This window comes from Zophobas morio, unplaced genomic scaffold, assembly GCF_036711695.1.
Source record: "Zophobas morio isolate AGI-343-1 ecotype UQ-CSIRO unplaced genomic scaffold, CSIRO_AGI_Zmor_V1 ptg000024l, whole genome shotgun sequence".
NCBI classification, from domain to species: domain Eukaryota; kingdom Metazoa; phylum Arthropoda; class Insecta; order Coleoptera; family Tenebrionidae; genus Zophobas; species Zophobas morio.
This window is the reverse complement of record NW_026972129.1, coordinates 531,925-554,026: the sequence shown is the minus strand read 5'-3', so window position 1 is coordinate 554,026 and position 22,102 is coordinate 531,925. Positions and strand designations below refer to the sequence as shown.

The window sequence follows — 22,102 nt, the reverse complement described above, 5'->3', positions numbered from 1 at the left end:
CGCCCAGCACAACCACACGATTGTCCAGAAAATGATCAATTCTCAATAGCCGGGAACATCTGAGAATTCTCTCTAACTGTGATGCTGTATGTTTTGAACATTTAGCTCTTTTGCTGTATTTTAAGTTGTTTTTGTCTGTTTCTCTAGAAACTGTTATATGGGAACTCTAAACAATCGAGCCAATCAATCTTCTTGTTGATGTTCCAGGCTCTTGTCTTTAGCATTTCTTCTTAATCTTTCTAAACTTATTTCACTGAAAATTCGTGGCCGATCACTTTTTGGCAAATTAATACCAGGTGGGATTGCTACCTTGCAGTGTTTAATTGTTGTGTATATAGTTGCGAGTACCTATAATATATTTGGTCCAAAATATATTCACAATTTCACTTTAAGGTACTTCGGTAATTAACTGATATATGGCTTTTTGCAATTCTATTTTATATGACATTGTTTAAGCGTTAATTGACATAAATCTATGACATAAATTTTATAAAATGGGAACAAGAAAGATTGCTTGGTTTAAAAAAATATATTTGTAATTTTTCTCTCTTTTTTACGTACTAGCGGTGAAAGTGACTTAAAATTGGAAAATCTTAGTAAAAGTAAAGACGGCTACAGTTACGACTAATCTAGTTGAGTGGTAGAGAAAATTAACAGAAAATTAGGGGCAATTCTGAATCAAAGTTGTTAAATTTAAAGGGTGTTAAATTGCAAATTTCCATAGTAACGAGTTAAATTCGTAAATCTGATTGGCTGTTTATTTTTTAACAACCTTTAAATTTTAACAGATTTGATTCAGAATTGGGCCTAATGGATTTCATATTCTGTTGGTTTTGAAAAAATATTTTCTTGCAATACTCTTATCAAGTCAAAACTCGATATTTTGTTACTTTTTAATTCAAAGAATATTGATGCAAAATTTTAGCCCATTCGGAGAAACCCTCAAAAACCACCCCCAAAACAACCTTGCAGACTGAGGGTTAAAAATGCTCCAATCAAATCAAAACTCAATAATGTTAAATTTAGTTAATGTCACCTTTTCAGAGCACCTATCTGTGACTCCATTAATATCAATTAATATCGCAGATCTTACACTTAGTACAAGATTTCAAAACCAATTAAAAAGGTAGTATAGCAAAATCCTTACTTCTAATTTGGAGCTTGATTTTATTGTAACATTTTGGTAACAAAAACTTGCTACTTAGGTAGTGTATTATAAATAAAACCCAGTTGTTAGAATAAATTAATTTATACATTACTTTTTTTAACAAATTTATATGCAAAGTACAACTAAAAAAAACAAAAATAAAAATTCAACGCTTTTGCAAAATATAATTATGAATATGGTTACTAAAAATATATGCATTAAAATAAAGTTATAAAAGGTAACAAAACCATAATTTTTATAATTAATAATGCCAATTAAGATCATTGGGTGATGAACTGATGAGCAGTTGTTGTAGGAATTAGCTCGGTTTGCGCGAAGGTGGAGATAACACGACGACCGTTGCAACCAATTTTAACCAATTAAAAACGCAAGTAAATTTGCTGCTGCTGCTTTTATATGCTTTCTTATGAAATTATTTTTGTTTTATGCCCAGTATCCCGCAAACGCTTTCGAGCACGCCACTAGAAAAACCAGTTTCTCTGGAGACCTGGAAGAACCATTTATGACCCTAGTAGAAAGCGCGGTACCAGGCATTTTTTCAAACTATCTTCCCTCCTCTCATTCTACCTCTATGGCATTTTTTATAAGTTGCTTGAAGGTGACTAAAACTTAACCTGATAATTTTTTGTTTAAAGAACTCAGCAAGTGGTTACTTTCGACTCAATTGGAGTATTTTTAAGCTCCTGTATGGAAGATTGCTTTGGGGTACTTGTAAAGAGCAGCTTAAAAGAGGCTGTTTTTTTTTGCATTATCACTTCTCGTATAGATAAAAACTAAACACAGTCTACAAGGTTGTTTTGGGAGTAGTTTTTAACGGTTTCTCCGAACGGGCTGAAATTTTGCACCAACAATCTTCGTATTGAGAAATAAGCAAATGTCGAGTTTTGACTTGATTGTAGTATTTTTAACCCCCAGTCTGCAGTCTGTTTTGGGGGTAGTTTTTAACGATCTTTGCGAACGGGTTAAAATTTTGTGCCAATAATAATCTTCGTATTGAGAAATAAGCAAATGTCGAGTTTTGACTTGATTGGAGCATTTTTAACCCCCAGTCTGCAAGGTTGTTTTGGGGGTGACTTTTGAAGGTTTCTTCAAATAGGCTGAGATTTTGTAACGATTGAGAAACTAGCAAATGTCAAATTTTGACTTGATTAAAGTATTTATAAGCCCCAGTCTGCAAGCTTGTTGTGGGGGTAGTTTTTAACGGTTTCTCCGAACGGGTTGAAATTTTGTATCAACAATCTTCGTATTGAGAAATTAGGAAATATCAAGTTTTGAGTTGATTGAAACATTTTTAACCCCCAGTCTGCAAGGTTCTTTTGGGGGTGATTTTTGAGGGTTTCTTCGTTTAGGCTGAAATTTTGTACCGATAATCCTCGTATTAAAAAACTAGCGAATGTCAAATTTTAACTTGATTAGAGTATTTTTAAGCCCCAGTCTGCAAGCTTGTTGTGGGAGTAGTTTTTAACGATTTTTTCGAACGGGTTGGAATTTTGTATCAACAATCTTCGTATTGAGAAATTAAGAAATATGCAGTTTTGACTTGATTGGAGCATTTTTGACGTCCAGTCTGCAAGGTTGTTTTGGGGGTGATTTTTAAGGGTTTCTCCGACCGGCTTGAAATTTTGTATGAACAATCTTCGTATTGAGAAATAAGCAAATGTCGAGTTTTGACTTGACTGCAGCATTTTTAACCCCCAGTCTGCAAGATAAACTGTGGTCTGCAAATTAGACAGGCCCATTTGCGGCTGTAATAAAAGCAGTAACATTCCTAGGTAGGTACGTTAGTAGTTGTTACCGATCTAGACCATAAAGAGATTCTTTACACGTAGAGACAGAGATACATAAACAGACGTTTACAATTCAGTATACCATAAAACGTTTAACAGCATTTCTTAAATAATATCAACAATAGTTTTTAGTTACATTTTATTGAAAACTAAACTAACAATCTTTAAACCTTTAACATTAATTGCATGAGCTCTTCTCGTCGACATACTTACCTCATAAATCAAAAACAATAATTAACTTTTTGTAATAAGAACAGGAGTTCCCAAAAAAATCTAGTTACTTGCTCTTCATTCAAAACGGCCGCCCGCTTCGGCTTGGAATTTTCAGATTTTCTCTTGAAATCATGACTGTTAATTCGTGACGTTTTGCCACTTACTCGAAAATATCAACCATTTCATTTATTTTTAGACATGTTTTCGGTATCGACTAACTATGTGGAACGAATTTAGAAGACGAATCTGACCAATATGCTAACAAATAGTATATTACATACCAAGAGACTAAAGTGCGCCATATAATCCCGAAAGTGGAGATTAGTGTCCGAGTGTTAGCGAGTTAGTTGAGGGTTTACATCGCACGTTAGACGTGTGGTGTATATACTATTTTTTGCCTTCTCATTACTATAGATACTAAATTTTAAATTGGAACAAAATATTCGAAATTACCTATCATCAATCGCGTAGTAAGCCTTGTCGTGTACCTAAGGCTATACGTGTAAATAAGACGAGCCATTTTTAATTTTATGTCATCCTTTATTATTATTTTTCAATAACAACCTTTATTTAATACGCGTTACAATGTAAATAACGGTCTAGGGCGTTATTTTTGAAATTAATAGGCCCTAGGGCGTTATTTTTCAATATTCAGAAATTATAGTAAGAGTAATGATAAAAATGGAACAATAACGTACTTTATATAAATTTATTCTTTTTGCTTTATTTCAAAAGTACAATTAGTAAAGTGACCTGAAAAATTAACACCTTTGGAATCTGTAACACTTGAAAATTGACTTGACGTTTTGATGTCAACTGACTTGTTTACCCCAGAAACTAAACGAGCATTCTTCCGTTTGGAACATTCGCTATCATCCACGTATCCTTCTGCCACTGTGGAACTTTCCCAACCTCCTAGTTGCTTCAAATTTAATACGCTTCCTCCAGCATCGGCATGTAATGTCGCAGCAGTTCGTCGCAAGCAATGACCAGTATAGCTTTTAGCATCAGGCCAACCCAAAAATGTGGCGATCTTGGATGGTATAGCCCCTATAGTATTCTTACCCACAGGTTGTGCATCGACCCCCACGTAGGCATAAAAAAAATCTGTTATTTGTCTCATGTAATGGTCGACAAGATATGTAGCTGCGAATCAACCGCAAAGCATCCATTTCGTTGTCCTCAATGACCATGAAGCTTCTTGGTTTATCATTTTTCGAAGCTGGTATATTGACGAGTATGTGTTCACCCATATCACGAACATCGCTGCGCTTCATTTTTACAAGCTCATCCCTTCTACACGCTCCAAACACACCCATCACCAAAGCGACTTTAATCATCAGAAAAGATTCATCTGAAGCCTTTTTAAGGAACGTTAAGACCTGTTCCCGTGTTAGTACCTTTGATTTTTTTGGTTGGTAGCCTTTTGAGCGTTGCTTTAAATAGGCCTCCAATTGGGAAAACTTTTTAGCACTATTCACTACTTTTTTAACCATTAATTCTTTCCTTAACATAGAAAATTTAGTCCACAACGAATTCGGAGAAAAATCCGCAGTTAGCTTTTGAAAATAAGCAAGCAGAACGGTTTCATTTACGATCTTTACTGAATTGTCGTTTGTCCATTGAATGAAGCGGGAATATTCTTTTTCGTAAACAGATTTCGATTTCACTGGAATTATTCCTTCCACAGCTTTTGCAGCACTTGCCAAAACACATTCCGGCAAGTTTTCGTCGCACATTTTGTAATATTGGACCTGTCACAATTTTTCATTTAGTAAACAACGCCGTTGCTAGTGACCAAGGTAGGTCGATTTTTCCGTTAAATTACGGGAATTAGCTTTTTTTTGAAATTTTGTGTTTATTTATAAACTTTTGCTGGTAAGGATGACATAAAATGTTGAAGGCACCACGGGGGCTATGAACATAACACCCTCGGCAGACGTACTTTCCCTCGGGCGGGACGCCCTCGGAAGTACACTGTCGACGTCGCGCGTTATTTATTTCATAACGCCCTAAATACCTTAATAACTATTTCGATGTGTTTAAATTACCACTTTAAGTTAAAAAGTGTTTTGGTTGTCATGGAAATACATTTCATCCCTAGGGTCAAAAAGAGTCATTTTAGTCCCGATTTACAGGGACTTAAATATCAATTTTAGTACTGGGAGGGGAAATAGTAATTTACGCAACTAGTTCGGGATAGCCTGCTTCCCGCATGAACGCTTGTTTGAGGCACGACCGAAGGGAGTGCCGCATTTGCGTGAATGCGGGAAGCAGGCTCACGAACGTGTTGTGTACAATATTTTTTGCGACGAATAAACCTTTAAACTGAAGAGATTAACTGTGAGTTATTTATAAACAACGCCATTGACAGCGCCGTCAACACGTCACAATGTTGACACTACCCGAGTATTTTAAGGTTACCATGGCAACGGGAAGTTAAATGCACGTGTGCGGGAAGTTCGACCTCCCGCACTCTGGTGAATGCGCGAAAGCTATCAAAAAAGGTCATGAGTGCAAAAAATTACTTTTCGCCATGAAATAATGGGCAAACAAACTGACCTGCGACAAACACATGCGTGTGGTGAGTGCTCCTTGATTAGGAGTGGTGTTAGTGAATATTTGAACAATTAATTTTCATTTTGGTACGTTCGACTAGTTAGGATAAGTAGAATTTACTTTTCTTTACAATTTTGTTTTGCGAGCGCCTTTGTGGCGCTAGTCCCGAAAGCCGGAATTCCACTGAGGCAACACTGAACGACATGTTGCTTGATACTTGTTGCCTAGTGTTGCCTGTTGTAGGCGTGCGACAATGTGGCACACAATTTCAATTAATGTCGCTGTGTGTTCCTTCAATGGAAAGATTGTGTGTAGCATGCGTCAATGCCGCATGCTACATGTTGCCTCAGTGGAATTCCGGCTTTACATTATACTTGAGGTGCAGTTTTTACGAAGAGCATTTCACTTCTTTTTCTCTTTTTGCCTCCTTGGCTGATAGTGCGGCTGATATCGCTGTCCTCGATAGCTTGATTAATATTTAATGGGTCATTGGATTATAAGATTCTAAAATACTATTCGACAAAGAAAGACAAAGGTATTTCAGATATTATTACAAGTGGACTGTGGTATATATAAGAATGCTTTAAATGCTGGTTCTTGCATGATTGAATTAGATACCTGTTATATATATGACGATTTTGATATTGTACGGTGCTATGAATGTAACGGATTTAACCACATGAACAAAACATGTAAAAGAAAACTTACCTGTCCTCGCTGTAGTGAAGAACATGAGTTGAAAGATTGTCAATCAGCAGAACTAAAATGTGTTAATTGTTTGACTCTTAAACCTCAAGAGGGGGAGTTTGCATTTGATACTGTCGCACTTGCATGCTATGAGTATAACAAATGTTCTTACTACAAATATATAATAAATAAAACTAAAGTGGATCTCTTTGGTGATGATATGAGGACCCGGGTGGGTTAAGTAGCTTCGTGCTTGCCTGCTACACCTTGGGTCGTGGGTTCGATTTCCGCCCGGCTCTGGGTGTTGTGTATGTCCCCCGTTCCCCTGTAATTGGGCCATCGGCCTGTAGGGGAACGTAATCAAATAAAAAAATAAATAAATAAATAAATAATATCCTGTAGCCATCAGTATCATCGCCAAATTCATCTTCCTACATCAATGATACTTTCAGTACATTCTCTAATATTGTATGCTGCTATCAAAATGTAAGAGGTCTTAGAACTAAACTGAATGATTTTTACATGTCTGCATCCTTGCACTGTTATGATATTATAGCACTATCAGAAACATGGCTGTCAAATAGTATAGCAAATGGTAAACTTTTTGATGATAATTTATATCAAGTATTTCGGTCTGATCGCGACGTCATATCATCAGGAAATAAGAGAGGTGGTGGAGTTTTACTGGCTACCAAACGCTCTATCAGGGCAATTCAATTAGATTTAAATACCTATGATACATATACCTCATCAATAGACTCTGTAATAGTTAAAATATTGAACAAATCTAAATCACTTTTTATATGTATTGTTTATATTCCTCCATCATGTAGTACGGACTGTTACATTATCTTTTTTGAACATCTTGTGTCAATGACTTCTTTTTATGATTCAGATTTACTTTTAATAGGAGATTTAATTTACCGGATTTTGTTAATTGATCACAGTACAAAATGAGTTCCCTGATTTTTACAGCTTATAATAATTTTACACAGTTCTTTAATTTACAACAATTCAATGGAATTGTTAATTGAATGAATCGATTACTTGATCTAGTACTATGTAGCATGAATTGTCGAGTTGAAAAAGCATGTAATGCTCTAGTTCCTGAAGATAAGTATCACCCGGCTCTTGAAATAAATCTTGAAGATTTAAATCATCAACAAAAGAAACAATTTTCTTCAACAAAATAGTTGGACTATAATTTTAAAAATGTGAATTTTTATCAGTTACACCAAGAAGTTGTTTATGTAAACTGGTCTATTCTTGATGATACTGCTGACGTGGATGTTGTAGAAAATTTTTACAGCAAAATTTATAATACACTTGATAAGTATGTTCCAAGAAAATTAAATTCGTTGGGTTCGTTTCCACCTTGGTTTAATGGAAATATTATTCGATTAATGAAAAAGAAATTACAGGCCTGGAATAAATATAAAAAACATGGTAGACAAAATTTTTATAATGAATTCAAGGATCTACGTTCTCAATTAAAACGTAATATAGAATTAGCTCGACAAGACTATATTTGTAAACTAAATAAGGATATTAGATCTAATCCAAAATGTTTCTGGTCTTATGTAAATTCGATAAAAAAAAACGTCTTTACCCTCGGTAATGGCATTTAATAACAAGGACATTTCAGATTCCCAAGAAATTGTCGAAACTTTTGCTAAGCATTTCTCCTCTTCATTTTCAACTTCAACAAAAGCCTCCTCTAGTAGTCAGATTTCTTATCAGAATTCTTTTTTAGTAAAAGACATATCCGAAGATGAGATTTTTATAGCCCTATCTAAGCTTAAACCTGGTTTAACAACTGGTCCTGATCTTATACCATCATTCTTAGTTGCTGATTGTAAAAACATGTGGTTACAACCGTTTAATGATAATTTTTAACAAAATTATTAGTTCCAGTCGATTTCCCAATCACTGGAAGATTGCACGTATCATACGGTGTTTAAAAACGGGAATAGATCTGATATTGCTAACTACAGACCGATAGCTCTTCTTTCTAATGTTTCAAAGGTATTTGAGGTAGTGTTACACAACAGAATTTACAACCATATTTCAACAAGGATGGCAACATGGTGTTGTAGCTAAAAGGTCGACGGTGACCAATTTACTTACGCTTACACAATTTTTATGTGAGAGTCTTGACCAGAAATATCAGGTGGACGTAGTGTATATGGATCTTTGTAAGGCCTTCGATAGGGTAGACCATTTAAAACTTTAAGCTGGATCATTTTGGGCTTTCTAATAACTTACTTACCCTTTTTTGTTCTTATCTTACAGACAGGTCTCAATATGTACAATACGGGGGATTTAAATTAACATTATTTAAACAATTATCAAGAGTTCCACAAGGCTCAATCTTTGGCCCGTTGTGGTTTGTAGTATATATCAACGATCTTTCAGAATTATTAAATGAACACCAATGCCATAATTTATTATATGCGGATGATCTAAAAATATATAGTATCATCAACAATATAGATGACTGCAAGAAACTAGAGTATTTTATAGGCATGGTTACAAAATGGACTTTAGAGAATTATCAGAGCTTAAATCGTGATAAATGTCGTGTCGTTTCCTTTTCTAAAAAAATGAATACCCAAACATATGACTACAAAATTCGTAATGCTTTGCTAACAAGATCTAATAATTTTAAAGATCTGGGAGTGCTGTTTGATGACAGACTTACGTTTACCTAACATATTGAAAGTATAGTCTCTTCTGCATACAAAACCCTTGGCTTTGTGTTGCGCAATAGCAAACTTTTTAACAATCCGGACATTTTTATAGTGTTATATAAGTCTCTAGGAAGATCCCAGTTGGAGTATGCATGCATTCTGTGGTCTCCTCTCTATAATAAAAATATTTCAAGCATTGAAAAGGTACAAAGACGGTTTGCTAAGGCATATATTTATTTTATCACGGGGGATTATCCTTGTCAAGGATATCCGCATAGTATGCTTTCACATCAGGTGGATCTTCCAACTATGGCTAGCAGAAGAAGATTTTAGTCAGTAAAATTTTTATATCATCTTCTTAATAATAGTATTGATAGCAGTGTCATATTATCAAGCTTAATGATTAGAGTACCACCTTTTAATTGTAGAAATGTCAATATACAGGGTGACTGCGAAATATATGCAAATATTTTAACCACGGCATCCCCCATCCTAGTAGAGCCGAAATATAGAAAAAATAAATTAAAAATCGAATGGGGCAAAACCCCCATGAACCACCCTCGATACGAAGGCACTGAGCCACCTTGTAAACAGAGTTGGAAAAACGTTCGAATAAAAACGTCCTAAACACTTTCAGTTTCAATTAAAAGTAAAACCGACTTTTTGCTGCTTATCATTCGTTCATTCATTTATTCATTCATCGTTAAAGGTCAGTGTGAAAGTTTTTTGGTAATTTTGATTCTGACGGATGTTTGGTCCTTGTCACAACGATGTTACATTGTTTATTGGAACAGAAATAAGAGCAACTTAGAATGCTACTACCTTTTTACAAGAAATGTTGAAAATGTTGTCCTTGACTAGCAATTCAAGCGTCAGAGCGTCGCAAGAGGTTTGTTGATAGGTAAAAAAACACCGGAGTAGCGGCTGCCACTTTCACTTGTTGAAGCTCTTCGATTATTTCTGGACACTGTTGATTTCCACAAACGATTTGTTTCATCCAACCAATACACGTTTCTCGAAAACCGTCTCTTGAAATCGTACTTGTTGACGACTATGTGAAGTTTCATTGGACAAAAAGTGAGTTACACAACGTGGACAATCAGTGGACTCCAAACCGTGCACTTTGTCAACATGGTATAGTTGTGACCGTGTACTTTTAATGTAGGATGCACTACAAGCTGCGAAAATCCAATTTCTTCTTTCTGTTCCATCACGACCACGATCGTGAGTTTGAGGTTGAAGGTACCATGATCTCGGAGATGCTGTACCACTGACGTAAATGTTCGCGCACATGGAATCGCGCGATTTGGAAAGCGTTCGATTCACAATTCGCGGGCCAAGCTTGAGTTCCCATCCGCCACCCCATACAGCATTAAATTCTTACTGGGCTGTGTGCTGATGCCGCCTTTTCTATAATTAAATTCAACTGGTGAGCATAGCAGTGAATAAACTGAGCTTTAGAGTAATCTTCCTTGATTTTTGCTTGTACTCCATTTTGTCTTCCAGTCATAGCCGAAGCACCATTATAAGAATGAGATATAAGTTTTTTTGGATTTTGATTGATTTCAAGTTTTTCGAGCTCATTTAAAATAATACTAGAAATACAATCAGCTGTGTGAACTGTTGGATTAATGAATCCTAAAAATCTTTCAAATATTTTACCTTTCAATTCATATCTAACGACAAAAACCAGCTGCGACCGTGAAGCTACATCTACAGTTTCATCAGCTAAAATAGATATATAGTCCGCTTCCAAAATCTCATCTTTGATTAAATTAATACACAAACAGCATAAATTGAATCAAGTATTTCGTTTTGTATGGTTTTTGAAAGACCCATAAAAACGCGATTGTTCGTTTTTTCTATATGAGATTTTAATGTAGTGTCAAGCTCTGCCATTAAATTAATTAAACCTCTGAAAATTCCCGGATTTGAAGAATCATGCGTTTCATCATGCCCCCCTAAAGCCTACTTAAAGATTCCACAAAATTTTATACCGTCAATCTCTTAAATCTCAACGTATCGTTCGCAGTGTTAGGTAAAGTAGACATAAGAAATCAGTTAAATAGTGCTTATAGAGAGAACGTCGAAAAACATAACGAGCAGGTAAATCAGAATAGGTACATTTTAAGTAAACTGATTGACGGTATAAAATTTTGTGGAATCTTTAAGTAGGCTTTAGGGGGGCATGATGAAACGCATGATTCTTCAAATCCGGGAATTTTCAGAGGTTTAATTAATTTAATGGCAGAGCTTGACACTACATTAAAATCTCATATAGAAAAAACGAACAATCGCGTTTTTATGGGTCTTTCAAAAACCATACAAAACGAAATACTTTATTCAATTTATGCTGTTTGTGTATTAATTTAATCAAAGATGAGATTTTGGAAGCGGACTATATATCTATTTTAGCTGATGAAACTGTAGATGTAGCTTCACGGTCGCAGCTGGTTTTTGTCGTTAGATATGAATTGAAAGGTAAAATATTTGAAAGATTTTTAGGATTCATTAATCCAACAGTTCACACAGCTGATTGTATTTCTAGTATTATTTTAAATGAGCTCGAAAAACTTGAAATCAATCAAAATCCAAAAAAACTTATATCTCATTCTTATAATGGTGCTTCGGCTATGACTGGAAGACAAAATGGAGTACAAGCAAAAATCAAGGAAGATTACTCTAAAGCTCAGTTTATTCACTGCTATGCTCACCAGTTGAATTTAATTATAGAAAAGGCGGCATCAGCACACAGCCCAGTAAGAATTTAATGCTGTATGGGGTGGCGGATGGGAACTCAAGCTTGGCCCGCGAATTGTGAATCGAACGCTTTCCAAATCGCGCGATTCCATGTGCGCGAACATTTACGTCAGTGGTACAGCATCTCCGAGATCATGGTACCTTCAACCTCAAACTCACGATCGTGGTCGTGATGGAACAGAAAGAAGAAATTGGATTTTCGCAGCTTGTAGTGCATCCTACATTAAAAGTACACGGTCACAACTATACCATGTTGACAAAGTGCACGGTTTGGAGTCCACTGATTGTCCACGTTGTGTAACTCACTTTTTGTCCAATGAAACTTCACATAGTCGTCAACAAGTACGATTTCAAGAGACGGTTTTCGAGAAACGTGTATTGGTTGGATGAAACAATTCGTTTGTGGAAATCAACAGTGTCCAGAAATAATCGAAGAGCTTCAACAAGTGAGAGTGGCAGCCGCTACTCCGGTGTTTTTTTACCTATCAACAAACCTCTTGCGACGCTCTGACGCTTGAATTGCTAGTCAAGGACAACATTTTCAACATTTCTTGTAAAAAGGTAGTAGCATTCTAAGTTGCTCTTATTTCTGTTCCAATAAACAATGCAAAATCGTTAAAAAAAAATATCGACACGCTCTGCATTGGAAAACTCTACCATACACCGATTTCAACGACCGCTCGATAATCACTGGCCCTTTTCGTGTTTTTCACGTTGCGATTAAAAAAGTGCCTGGTTCTTAAACAGAGCCGCGTGCCATTCATTGCAGTAATTATGTAGGTCACAAAACAGTCCAGCGGCGCGTACAACAATTTACATTTAATTTCAAATAATTTTTTCTAGACACTGCTACCACTTAGGACCGCGAATTTTTGCCATTGACATAATCATATTGTGACCTATGCCCCATTTTTTTTTTGCATGTATTTCGCAGTCAGCCTGTATTTATAACTATATTTATAAGTCATATTTTCTTTGATCCGTTGATCTGTAAGTGGGCTTTGCCTGTTGATCAATGTGATCAATATTATTAATATTATTATTAATAATAATATTAATAATAATTTTTGGGGTGGGATCACCGAATTTATTTACTGCACGTTATACCTGATATTGATAATGTATTTTATGAAGTTATTTTCGATATTGCTTTATAAAGGGTTGAACATTCTCAAAAATATTTAGTATTTAAAACATTACTGTTGCTTGTACTGTTTATTTATTACATGTATTTTGTATTATTTACAATTAGTTGGGAATAATTTTTGTCGTGAAATTAGAAGTTGCCATTATTTGGAGGATGTTATAATTATGATTTTTTTTCTTTTTATTTAGTTTTTAAGTTTTTTTTTTGCAAACCATGGTGTTTAATAATTTAATGTTTGCTTTATTTTATATAGAATAGATATTTATTCCATCCTAGAATATTATTATATGCATGTATATGTTAACCCATAACTTGGCAATGTATCTCATGAGATACATAAAATTGTATTGTGTTGCAAGTTGCAAGTAATAGATTTTTTTCTAAATCAATGAACTATTTCACTGAAGGTTTTATTTTATGCATATATTTATAACTTACCGAATTTATCAGTAAATGTCATTAGAAAATGATTAATTATTATGTCTATATTTCTGGTCTGTAGATCAGACAAGTTCTGAATCGACGATGTAGGTAAAAACGATTACTACCTCGAGAGAATATGAGCACAGACTACACAGACAAGACAGTGCCCACTATTAACAAACGAATATAATCTTTAATTCAAGAATCCCCTTGAACACAGGAAAATGACGGTTGAGGTAGGAATGACCTTGATTCCGTTTAAAAATTTGCAAAATACTGTAGTGGCTACCCTGTTTAGTGAAAACTTTTAGGAGACTGTAACTAAAAAAACTAGAATTTTGACACTTCGGGTCAAAGTTATTGAATATAAGTACATATATACATTTAAACCTCCTTGCTTTGGGTTGACAAGATAACGACATATAACCTCAAAATGGGTTCGACTAAGACGTGTGAAGTGCAATGCACTCCTGAGAGTCTTGTGGCGACAGAATACACAATACAGCACAATATAATCCTTCACTCACATTTAAAATAGTTATTTACATTATAAATGCGGTAGGTTACATTTTACAACGCGAAGATTTAATATTGAAACACGAGGCAAAGCCGAGTGTTTTAATAAATCTGAGCGTTGGAAAATGCCTACCGCATGAATAATGTATGCAACTTTTTGGCCGATGACTTAGTGGTGCTTGTTTTCGTCAATTTTTACATTTTTTTAAATTGTGTGGAATTTGTAAGGAGGCTTTCCCTGCGTCAAACGTCAGATAAAATTAAAATCGTGACAGATAGTTCTATATGACTGCTGCGTATGCCACCAGATGGCGCTCTCCAAACTCAATAAAAAAATCAATTGCTATTATTTTAAAACATTTAATAGATGCATTTATGCGGTATCTTATTTTGGTGAACACAAGCTTTGTTAATGATAAGGTGTCAATTTTTTTAAAGGTTTTATAACTCTGAAAATTTCGGTGTTTATTACCGCACTTAATTTGGTAAATGACAGTTCAGTGTGTAAAAATCAAAATACCATGGCTATCTACGATACGTAAATGTCAGTTTTACAGTTGTCGAGGCCAAAAAATATATAAATTTAATTAATAGCACTCATAAATTTTTTAGCTTGTTCATAAATTTTTTTTAACTATGAACGTACGTACGAACGCCTTTATTATTTTAGTAAGTTAAACACAATTATTGTGACTTCTGTTGACGTATTTTTTTAACATTATGTTGGCTTTTATCAGAGATTGTGCAGTCCTCGCGTTTAAAAATCGCGCGTATGAAGGTTGAGGTAAGTCGTCAATAAGGGTCACGTTCGTTCAAAGTGGGTATGTGTCTTGTCTGTGTAGTCTGTGATATGAGTATGATCCCAACGAAAACTAAAACCCTAGTCAGTCGGTTTCAAATTGAAAAACACCTGTTTTCTCACCATCAGGAACAGCTGGTTTGTTATGCACAACTTTATCACACACTTTTGTCAGTATAGTGGAACAGATTGCTTTTCAGCCTTATGGCTAAGATCAGAGCGGTTAGTAATTACAAAACAAAACAAACTGACCTTTCAATATTTTATATGCATAGTATGTTTCCAGACTGAACTTGATTGTGGGAGACTTGGTTAAAATTAATTGACATAATTATTAGCCTTTTATAAGGCCGTCTGACACGATACTAAATTTAGTACCAAATTTCACACGAAACTTAGAAAAAAAATATGCAGAAAATTTAAGAACTAAATTTAGTTATTCTGTCTGACACTACTTCAAAATTTAGTAGATAATTTTGATTCTAAACATGCGCACTACAGTAAAATCTTACGTGAACTGTCATTTTGTAATACGTGCATAAGTCAATTTTGTGTCATAACCTCAAAACAAACAAACAAAGCAGTACTACTAAGAATGTCGGCGCTTCAGAATAACCTAACGAATGCTGCAACAGCAGCAGTTGTGATGCTAATTGCAACACATCTTAAACAAAAAGCCAAAAAAAAAAAAAAACGGCGAAAAAGAGAGTTTGGTGCAGAGATTGGCTGAAAAGAAGAGGACAGGGAAAAGACGTGTTGGCTATGCTTGATAATGAATTACGAACAGAAGATCCAAATGCATTTAGAAATTTCCTGAGAATGACGAACCAGCAATTTGAGAAGATTGTGGAATTAATAAAAAGCATGATCCATAAGAAAGATACTATCATGAGAGATGCTGTTTCAGCAAGAAACAGGTAAGCACATAAAATTTAGTTATATGTTCAATTAAGTCAATCAATTATTTCCAGGTTAGAGGTGACTCTGAGGTACCTAGCCACTGGAGAAACCACTGAAGAAAAAATCATTGATGTATGCCACAAGGATTCATGAAACCACAATTTCTCGAATAGTATCAGTAGTGTGCAAAGCTCTAGTTCATACATTAAAACCAATATATTTGAAAACACCAAGGACTGAAGAGGAGTGGAAGAAAATTGCAGTTGAATTTAATGCTATGTGGCAGTTTCCTCTATGTGTAGGTGCTCTTGATGGGCGACACATAACATTTAGAGCACCAATTTCACATGGTTCTTACTACTACAATTACAAAGGCAGCAACAGTATTGTTCTGTTAGGTTTAGTGGATGCCCATTATCGTTTCAGTTATGTTAACATTGGGGTAAATGGCAGAATAAGTGATGGTGGTGTTTTTCACAACAGTAAATTATCAGAAGCTCTTCACAATAATACTATTAACTTACCAGAGCCAGAGTTACTACCTGGTATGAATGAAACTCTCCCATATGTGATAGTAGCAGATGATGCTTTTCCTTTGTCACAAAATTTAATGAAGCCTTATCCAGAACGAGGCCTTGATCATGACCGCAGAATTTTTAACTACCGTTTATCCAGAGCTAGGAGAATTATTGAAAACAGTTTTGGAATATTAGTGAACGGTTTCCGTGTACTCCTAACACCAATTAATTTGAATGTAGAAAAGTGCAACTTATTACAGAAACATGTGTTCTTCTACATAATTTTTTGGCAACGGAAAACTCAAGCTTATACAGAAGTTGAAGGTGAATTGACATAGGAAGGCAGAGTGGAAATAGAAATAGTGATGAAGCAAGACACATTCGAGATGTATTTAAAACATTTTTTAATTCTCCAAATGGAAGTGTAGAGTGGCAACATGATGCAATAAATAAATTTAATATGTAAAGTGAATGTTTATTGTTTGTTTAGGTCAATATTTCTACATTTTTTAATACATTCATAAAGTTTCGATGTAATTGCCTCTTCTGCCTCCAAGCGAATATCATAGTCAGTAATTTGTTCCAGTTTCGTTACAATGAACTGTGCTAACGTCTCATTGGCAACGGTTTGCGCTGTAACAGCAACTGCAGCCTTTTTGTTGATACTGTTGGAGATTGCCGTTAAAGCCTTGGAAGCTTCCTTCATAATATTGCAATCTGGCGTGGCTCTGTGACGCACTTTTAACTTTTTTGCCTGTGGTGTAGTGGAGTCGCTAGAAACTCCTGGTGCTAGTGAACCATCATTGTCAACCTCCACAACGCCCGTAGGCGACACAACATAATCCTCAGCGTGCACATCTTGTTCAATACTGTATTCACCAGTCTCACTTTCCATCATGTTAGTTTGTGACATTGAGTTGTTTTCTTTGTCTGAGCACTCTGACCAGGTCAATGAGTCAGAACTGTTTCGGACATTTACATGCTCCAAGATAAAAAAAAACTTCTTAAAATACCAGATGGTAGGCACATATGTCTGCAACAAAATTTTTATTGAACCAACATTTAACCTTAAAATAAAAATACTTACTGAATCCTCGCCAGCCCCACTATGCTTGCTGGCATTCCATTTTCTAAATTCGCTTAAAAAATTGGTCCGCATTCCACTGATTTTCGCCTTTATCTCAGTCAGCGTCACATTAGCCCGCAACGGTTCTAATTGTTCTTGAATTTTTTCCAGGGCCGATTGTCGTGCGTGTTTATTCTTATATTGGGGTGATTTCACGGCATATAAACATGCATACTTTTGATATTCTTCTATTAATGTTTCACACTGCTGCCTTGACCACGACATGCTGGTTTAGACACGTGAAACTGATTCTGTTGCTGTGTGCATTTGTGAGGTTATGTTGCCTACACAAAGGACACTGCGCATGTTTAGGATGGAAATTCAGATTTATTTAGAACGTGTCTTAAATATTTTGGTCCCAAATAATTTTTATACAATTTAAAATGCAAGTTGTGTATGACACGAGACTAAAACTTGTATTCAATTTTTAGTCCTAAATTTGTTACAAAATTTAGTATCGTGTCAGACGGCCTTTTATGTTATTTGCTATACCATTTTTCTTATTCTGTAATGTATCTATTAGTAAATATTGTTTCAAGTCACTGTCCTGCGGAACAACATACCAGTTATATTTAACGGCTCATAATATGATTGGAAGTAGTCCGGCAAGTCATCCACTTCAAGCAAGGACTCAAGGACATTCTCCAGGAATACCTAATGCTTCGTCATTTTTGGTTCCAAATTCAACATCAGTACTACTGCGTTTGCATATCTGGCCTGACAATGGATGCACTGTTTTATATTTTGTTCTACAGTATCGAAAGGCTTTAAGTCCACATTGGATTTTAGGTGAAGTATTCTTTGTTTTTTTTTTATTACATTATTGAATCTTACCATAAATTTTAGTATCAAATAATCTGAAGCCTCAAAAACGTACATCGATTATTGGATTGAGTCCAGGGACAAAGTATTTTGTAAAAGTTGAAGCACATAACACCGCTGGGTTTTCAACAAATGAGTTATCATTCACCACATTGACGAAAGATGGTAAACAATGACACCGTAGTTACATTAGTTTTATTCATGGAAGTAATTTCGACATGTCGTACAAATTTTTTTGTGGCTGACTGTACAAAAAATAACTTAAAGCGAATTTTTGCTAATTTTTAATGTACGAAATTAAGCACATAACTTCACATAACCAACAGACAAATGTAATGAATTAGGTATATACAAGAACGAAGATGAAGTTCGAACTTTCATAGAAATGATTTCTTGCTTGAATAAGTATTCGTTAATAGTAATTTACACAACTAGTTCGGGATAGCCTGCTTCCCGCATGAACGCTTGTTTAAGGGAGTGCTGCATTTGCGTGAATGCGGGAAGCAGGCATCACGAACGTGTTGTGTACAATATTTTTTGCAACGAATTGTGATAACCCAAACTTGCCGCCTCTAAAATTGACTTTGAAACTGTTTGAAAGGCCCGCGAAAAATTTAAAAATTCAAAAGTTTGGCCTTGGCTGTGACAAAATTGTTTTGGAGGGGGGAGTACGGCACCCCCTCACCGGAGGAAAGACGCTGCGGAGATTTACTCCTCAGCGCAAAACCCTTTTTGTTTTATTCCCGGACATATTACATTTCAAACACTTCAAGATATATGAAAGAAAACACTCGCCAATTGATAGACATACACATATGAAAAACGAACAAACGGAAAATTCTATACCTCTGTTTGGAATCAATGCAAATATTTGAATATCACAAATTTAATAAAACAAAGCAAAAACTGAATCAAGTAACTGGATGCAAATACACAAGTTATTACGGGCGTGTGGCGGCAGATCTTTTTTTTTAAGTTACGGCAGTTAACAGGAGCACAACAAAAGTACCCCGGGGGGCGTTGTAGCATGAGCGGAGTCTGAGCTACCGGTCTGGAGCTGTTCTCCCCCCAGGACGGTGATTCTATCTATCGCACAGCCTACCCCACACGCATATCTCCATTACGAACGTGCCCTGCGGAACTAGGCCATTACGGTCGTCCAACCCGCAAGAGATCTCGACTATTGGGCCAAGTCGAGAAATTTACAACATCGGCGGCCGCCCCTGAATCTAACCAAACCTGTGGACTTGTACAGGTGGCACGATCAATCTCGCCAGCTCGACTAGGAACCGAACTTCGCTTCTGCCACGTTTTCTGTGTCATTTAACCTCAATTCCATTTTTAAATATTCAATCTCTTATAACTCTGATATTAATAACAACTGAAGAAGTGTTAAAGTTTCAAAGAGCAATAAACAACATTCAGATTCGCCACACAACCTTGTGAAATTTTAAACAACAAATAATTCTTATGTGAGATTAAAATTGAACATCAAATAATTTAAATGATAGAAACATTCATCAACAAAGTATTTACAAAACAAAACTTAGCAAGGATTTATGAAACAAAAGATCTGGTGTGAAATAAACTTGTACAAATAGAAATATTATGTGAGGTTAAAACTGTAGAACATGAAATTTACGTTCAATTAAAATTATACAACAAACAAAATTACTGAGGTTAAAATTGTGAGATTAAAAATATTGTTTGAGGTGGAAAATTGTAGAGTTAACAAAATTTACATGAGATTAATTTTTGCCACACTTTATCAACGGTTCAAACAAAGAGTTTACATTATGCCAAATTATATCATGATCTAAATGATGGGTTATTTCAAGAATAATTTACTTTGAAAGTTTAAAATACCGCGAACGGGTTACCCCAACGAAACACATAATAAACAAACACAGAAATATCCAATCATCGCTCCGAGGGAAAAAGCGTCTCGGTGATGTAAAATTTAAAATCGTTGCGAGGAAAAAGCGTGTCGGTGATGTAAATTTTAAAATCGTTGCGAGGAAAAAGCGTCTCGGTGATGTAATCAATCTGTAGCGTTGGGAGGGCATGCCTTTATAAATTAATCAATCTGTAGCGTTGTGATGGCATGCCTTGATGAATTAATCAATGTGTGGCGTTGTGATGACATGCCTTGATGAACTAATCAATCTGTAGCGTTGTGATGCCATGCCCTGATGAATTAATCATGATAACGATGATAAGCGCCTAAAGGAAGAAAACATTTTAAACCCCTCCAGCCAGTTCGCAGTATAATGAACTTGTTTAACTGTCGTAAATGAACTATTAGCAATCTTGTGTGAAGAATTTAGAAGTGTTATAATGTAACACTTACGTATATGCATCCAGAGACCTATTCGTAATTAAACATAAGGTGTTTTTCCTGACTAAGTGAATCTTATGAAATCTTCTAGCAAATGGTTTATTTAAATAATCCTGATTGTTAAACTGTGTTTGCACTAGCTGACTATTAAGAAAAACTAACTTGATTGGTGAATTTACAGACAATGGAACAAATTTACAGCACGTGGTTTCTGCTGACCGGAAGTCCGCATTTCTCCGATTAAAAGGCCGCAAGAATTAACCGCGCGGGTTGGGGACAACTGTATCATTATAAAAAATACGTTTGATTGTCGTTAAACAACGGCTTCCTCCCGTTTTGTTAACTACCAAATCAACTAATTTAAACCTAGCGCTTACCACGTGGTTACACTCACACAAGCACATTCACAATGACTCTACGCCATGCAGCCTCTCTACCAACCCTCTAACTGAAATCACCCTAGCGCTACGTGCTGCCATCTAACTCAATGATCATGCATTAATCCAGACACGTCTATTTGGTTGCTGCCTATGTTTAACGATTTTCGTGATTGATTTTTTTTTTTCAAATTCAAATTATTCAAATGTGATTTCGCGCCGCTGTTAATTAATTTCAGCGCGAAAACTTTGATTTAAATTCGGTCACCACAGAATAAACCTTTAAACTAAAGAGATTAACTGTGAGTAATTTATAAACAACGGCGTTGACAGCACCGTAAACAGGTCACAATGTTGACACTTCCCGACTATTTTAAGGTTACCATGGTAACGAAAAGTAAAAATGCACGTGTGCCGGAAGTTCGAGCTCCCGCACCCTGATGAATGCACGAAAGTCATCAAAAAAGGTCATGAGTGCAAAAATGTTTTTTACGTGACATATCTAGATATTAATAATAATAATAATAATATTAATAATAGCCTTTATTGCCCAACAGGTTGTTACCCTATTACAGAACAAAATCTAAATTAAATGTTACGCACAAATCTATAATTAACTTAAGATACCTATTATGATAAATACAATAACCAAATGTAAAACCCTAATATAAAAACCTAATAAAATAATAAGTACTAATCAATTAAAGAAACTAATTGAGAAGATATTACATTTTATCATTAAAAATATCATAATAAAATACATCAGCATCATGGCACATAGTTGTCAGCGGTACTCTCCTAAGTATATTTGTTTTTGGTGTAGAAAAATCAAAAGTTGATGCATATCGAGAGTTCAAGCGTGGCACATGAAATTTTATAAGCGATAATATGTTGCTACAGTCTAAGCGATTGTGAATAAGCTTCCAAATAAAATGAGCACCATATTCTTTTCGACGACTAACAAGCGACTGAAAATTATGCCGTCGCAGTAAATTGTCATAATCAACATGTCTAGGTGGGTGTACTCCATCGATCTTGAAAGATAAATATTTTAGGAATCTTCGTTGAATTTTTTCGATGGTTAACTGATGACACACGTAATATGGGGCCCAGACCACACATGCATATTCTAACTTGCTTAGAACAAACGAAAAATACAACGTCTTAAGGAGAGAGAAATCGTTAAAGAATTTCGATGTACGCATTATAAATCCAAGGGATTTTGATGCCGATGATACTGTGGATTCAATATGGTTAATAAAAGTAAGATTT

General features: G+C 35.3%; 2 protein-coding genes across 8 annotated transcripts in view; one reads left to right on the top strand and one right to left on the bottom strand.

The window, feature by feature from the left end:
• Dscam2 (Down syndrome cell adhesion molecule 2) overlaps positions 1-22,102 on the top strand; it is a 956,598-nt gene that overhangs the window by 580,921 nt on the left and 353,575 nt on the right. For all 7 annotated transcript variants that reach the window (XM_064064644.1, XM_064064647.1, XM_064064646.1 and 4 more), the window contains 2 exons: positions 17,833-18,082; positions 18,140-18,280. In XM_064064644.1, the coding sequence (XP_063920714.1) occupies positions 17,833-18,082; positions 18,140-18,280 (391 nt within the window). The remainder of the gene's footprint in view (positions 1-17,832; positions 18,083-18,139; positions 18,281-22,102) is intronic.
• LOC135135232 (uncharacterized) lies at positions 16,643-17,559 on the bottom strand. Its single transcript, XM_064064254.1, has 2 exons — positions 17,255-17,559; positions 16,643-17,200 (listed from the first exon to the last, which is right to left on the bottom strand). The coding sequence occupies exons 1-2, from the start codon at positions 17,516-17,518 to the stop codon at positions 16,643-16,645; spliced, it is 822 nt and encodes a 273-aa protein (XP_063920324.1). The 5' UTR covers positions 17,519-17,559.

What these genes read in the sequence shown, in the direction of transcription:
- LOC135135232 (XM_064064254.1), bottom strand. Translation starts at nt 17,518, where the DNA reads ATGTCGTGGTCAAGGCAGCAGTGTGAAACATTAATAGAAGAATATCAA. An exon ending in GTGGGGCTGGCGAGGATTCA is followed by an intron (nt 17,201 to 17,254) that starts GTAAGTATTTTT and finishes ATTTTGTTGCAG; the next exon opens with ACATATGTGCCTACCATCTG.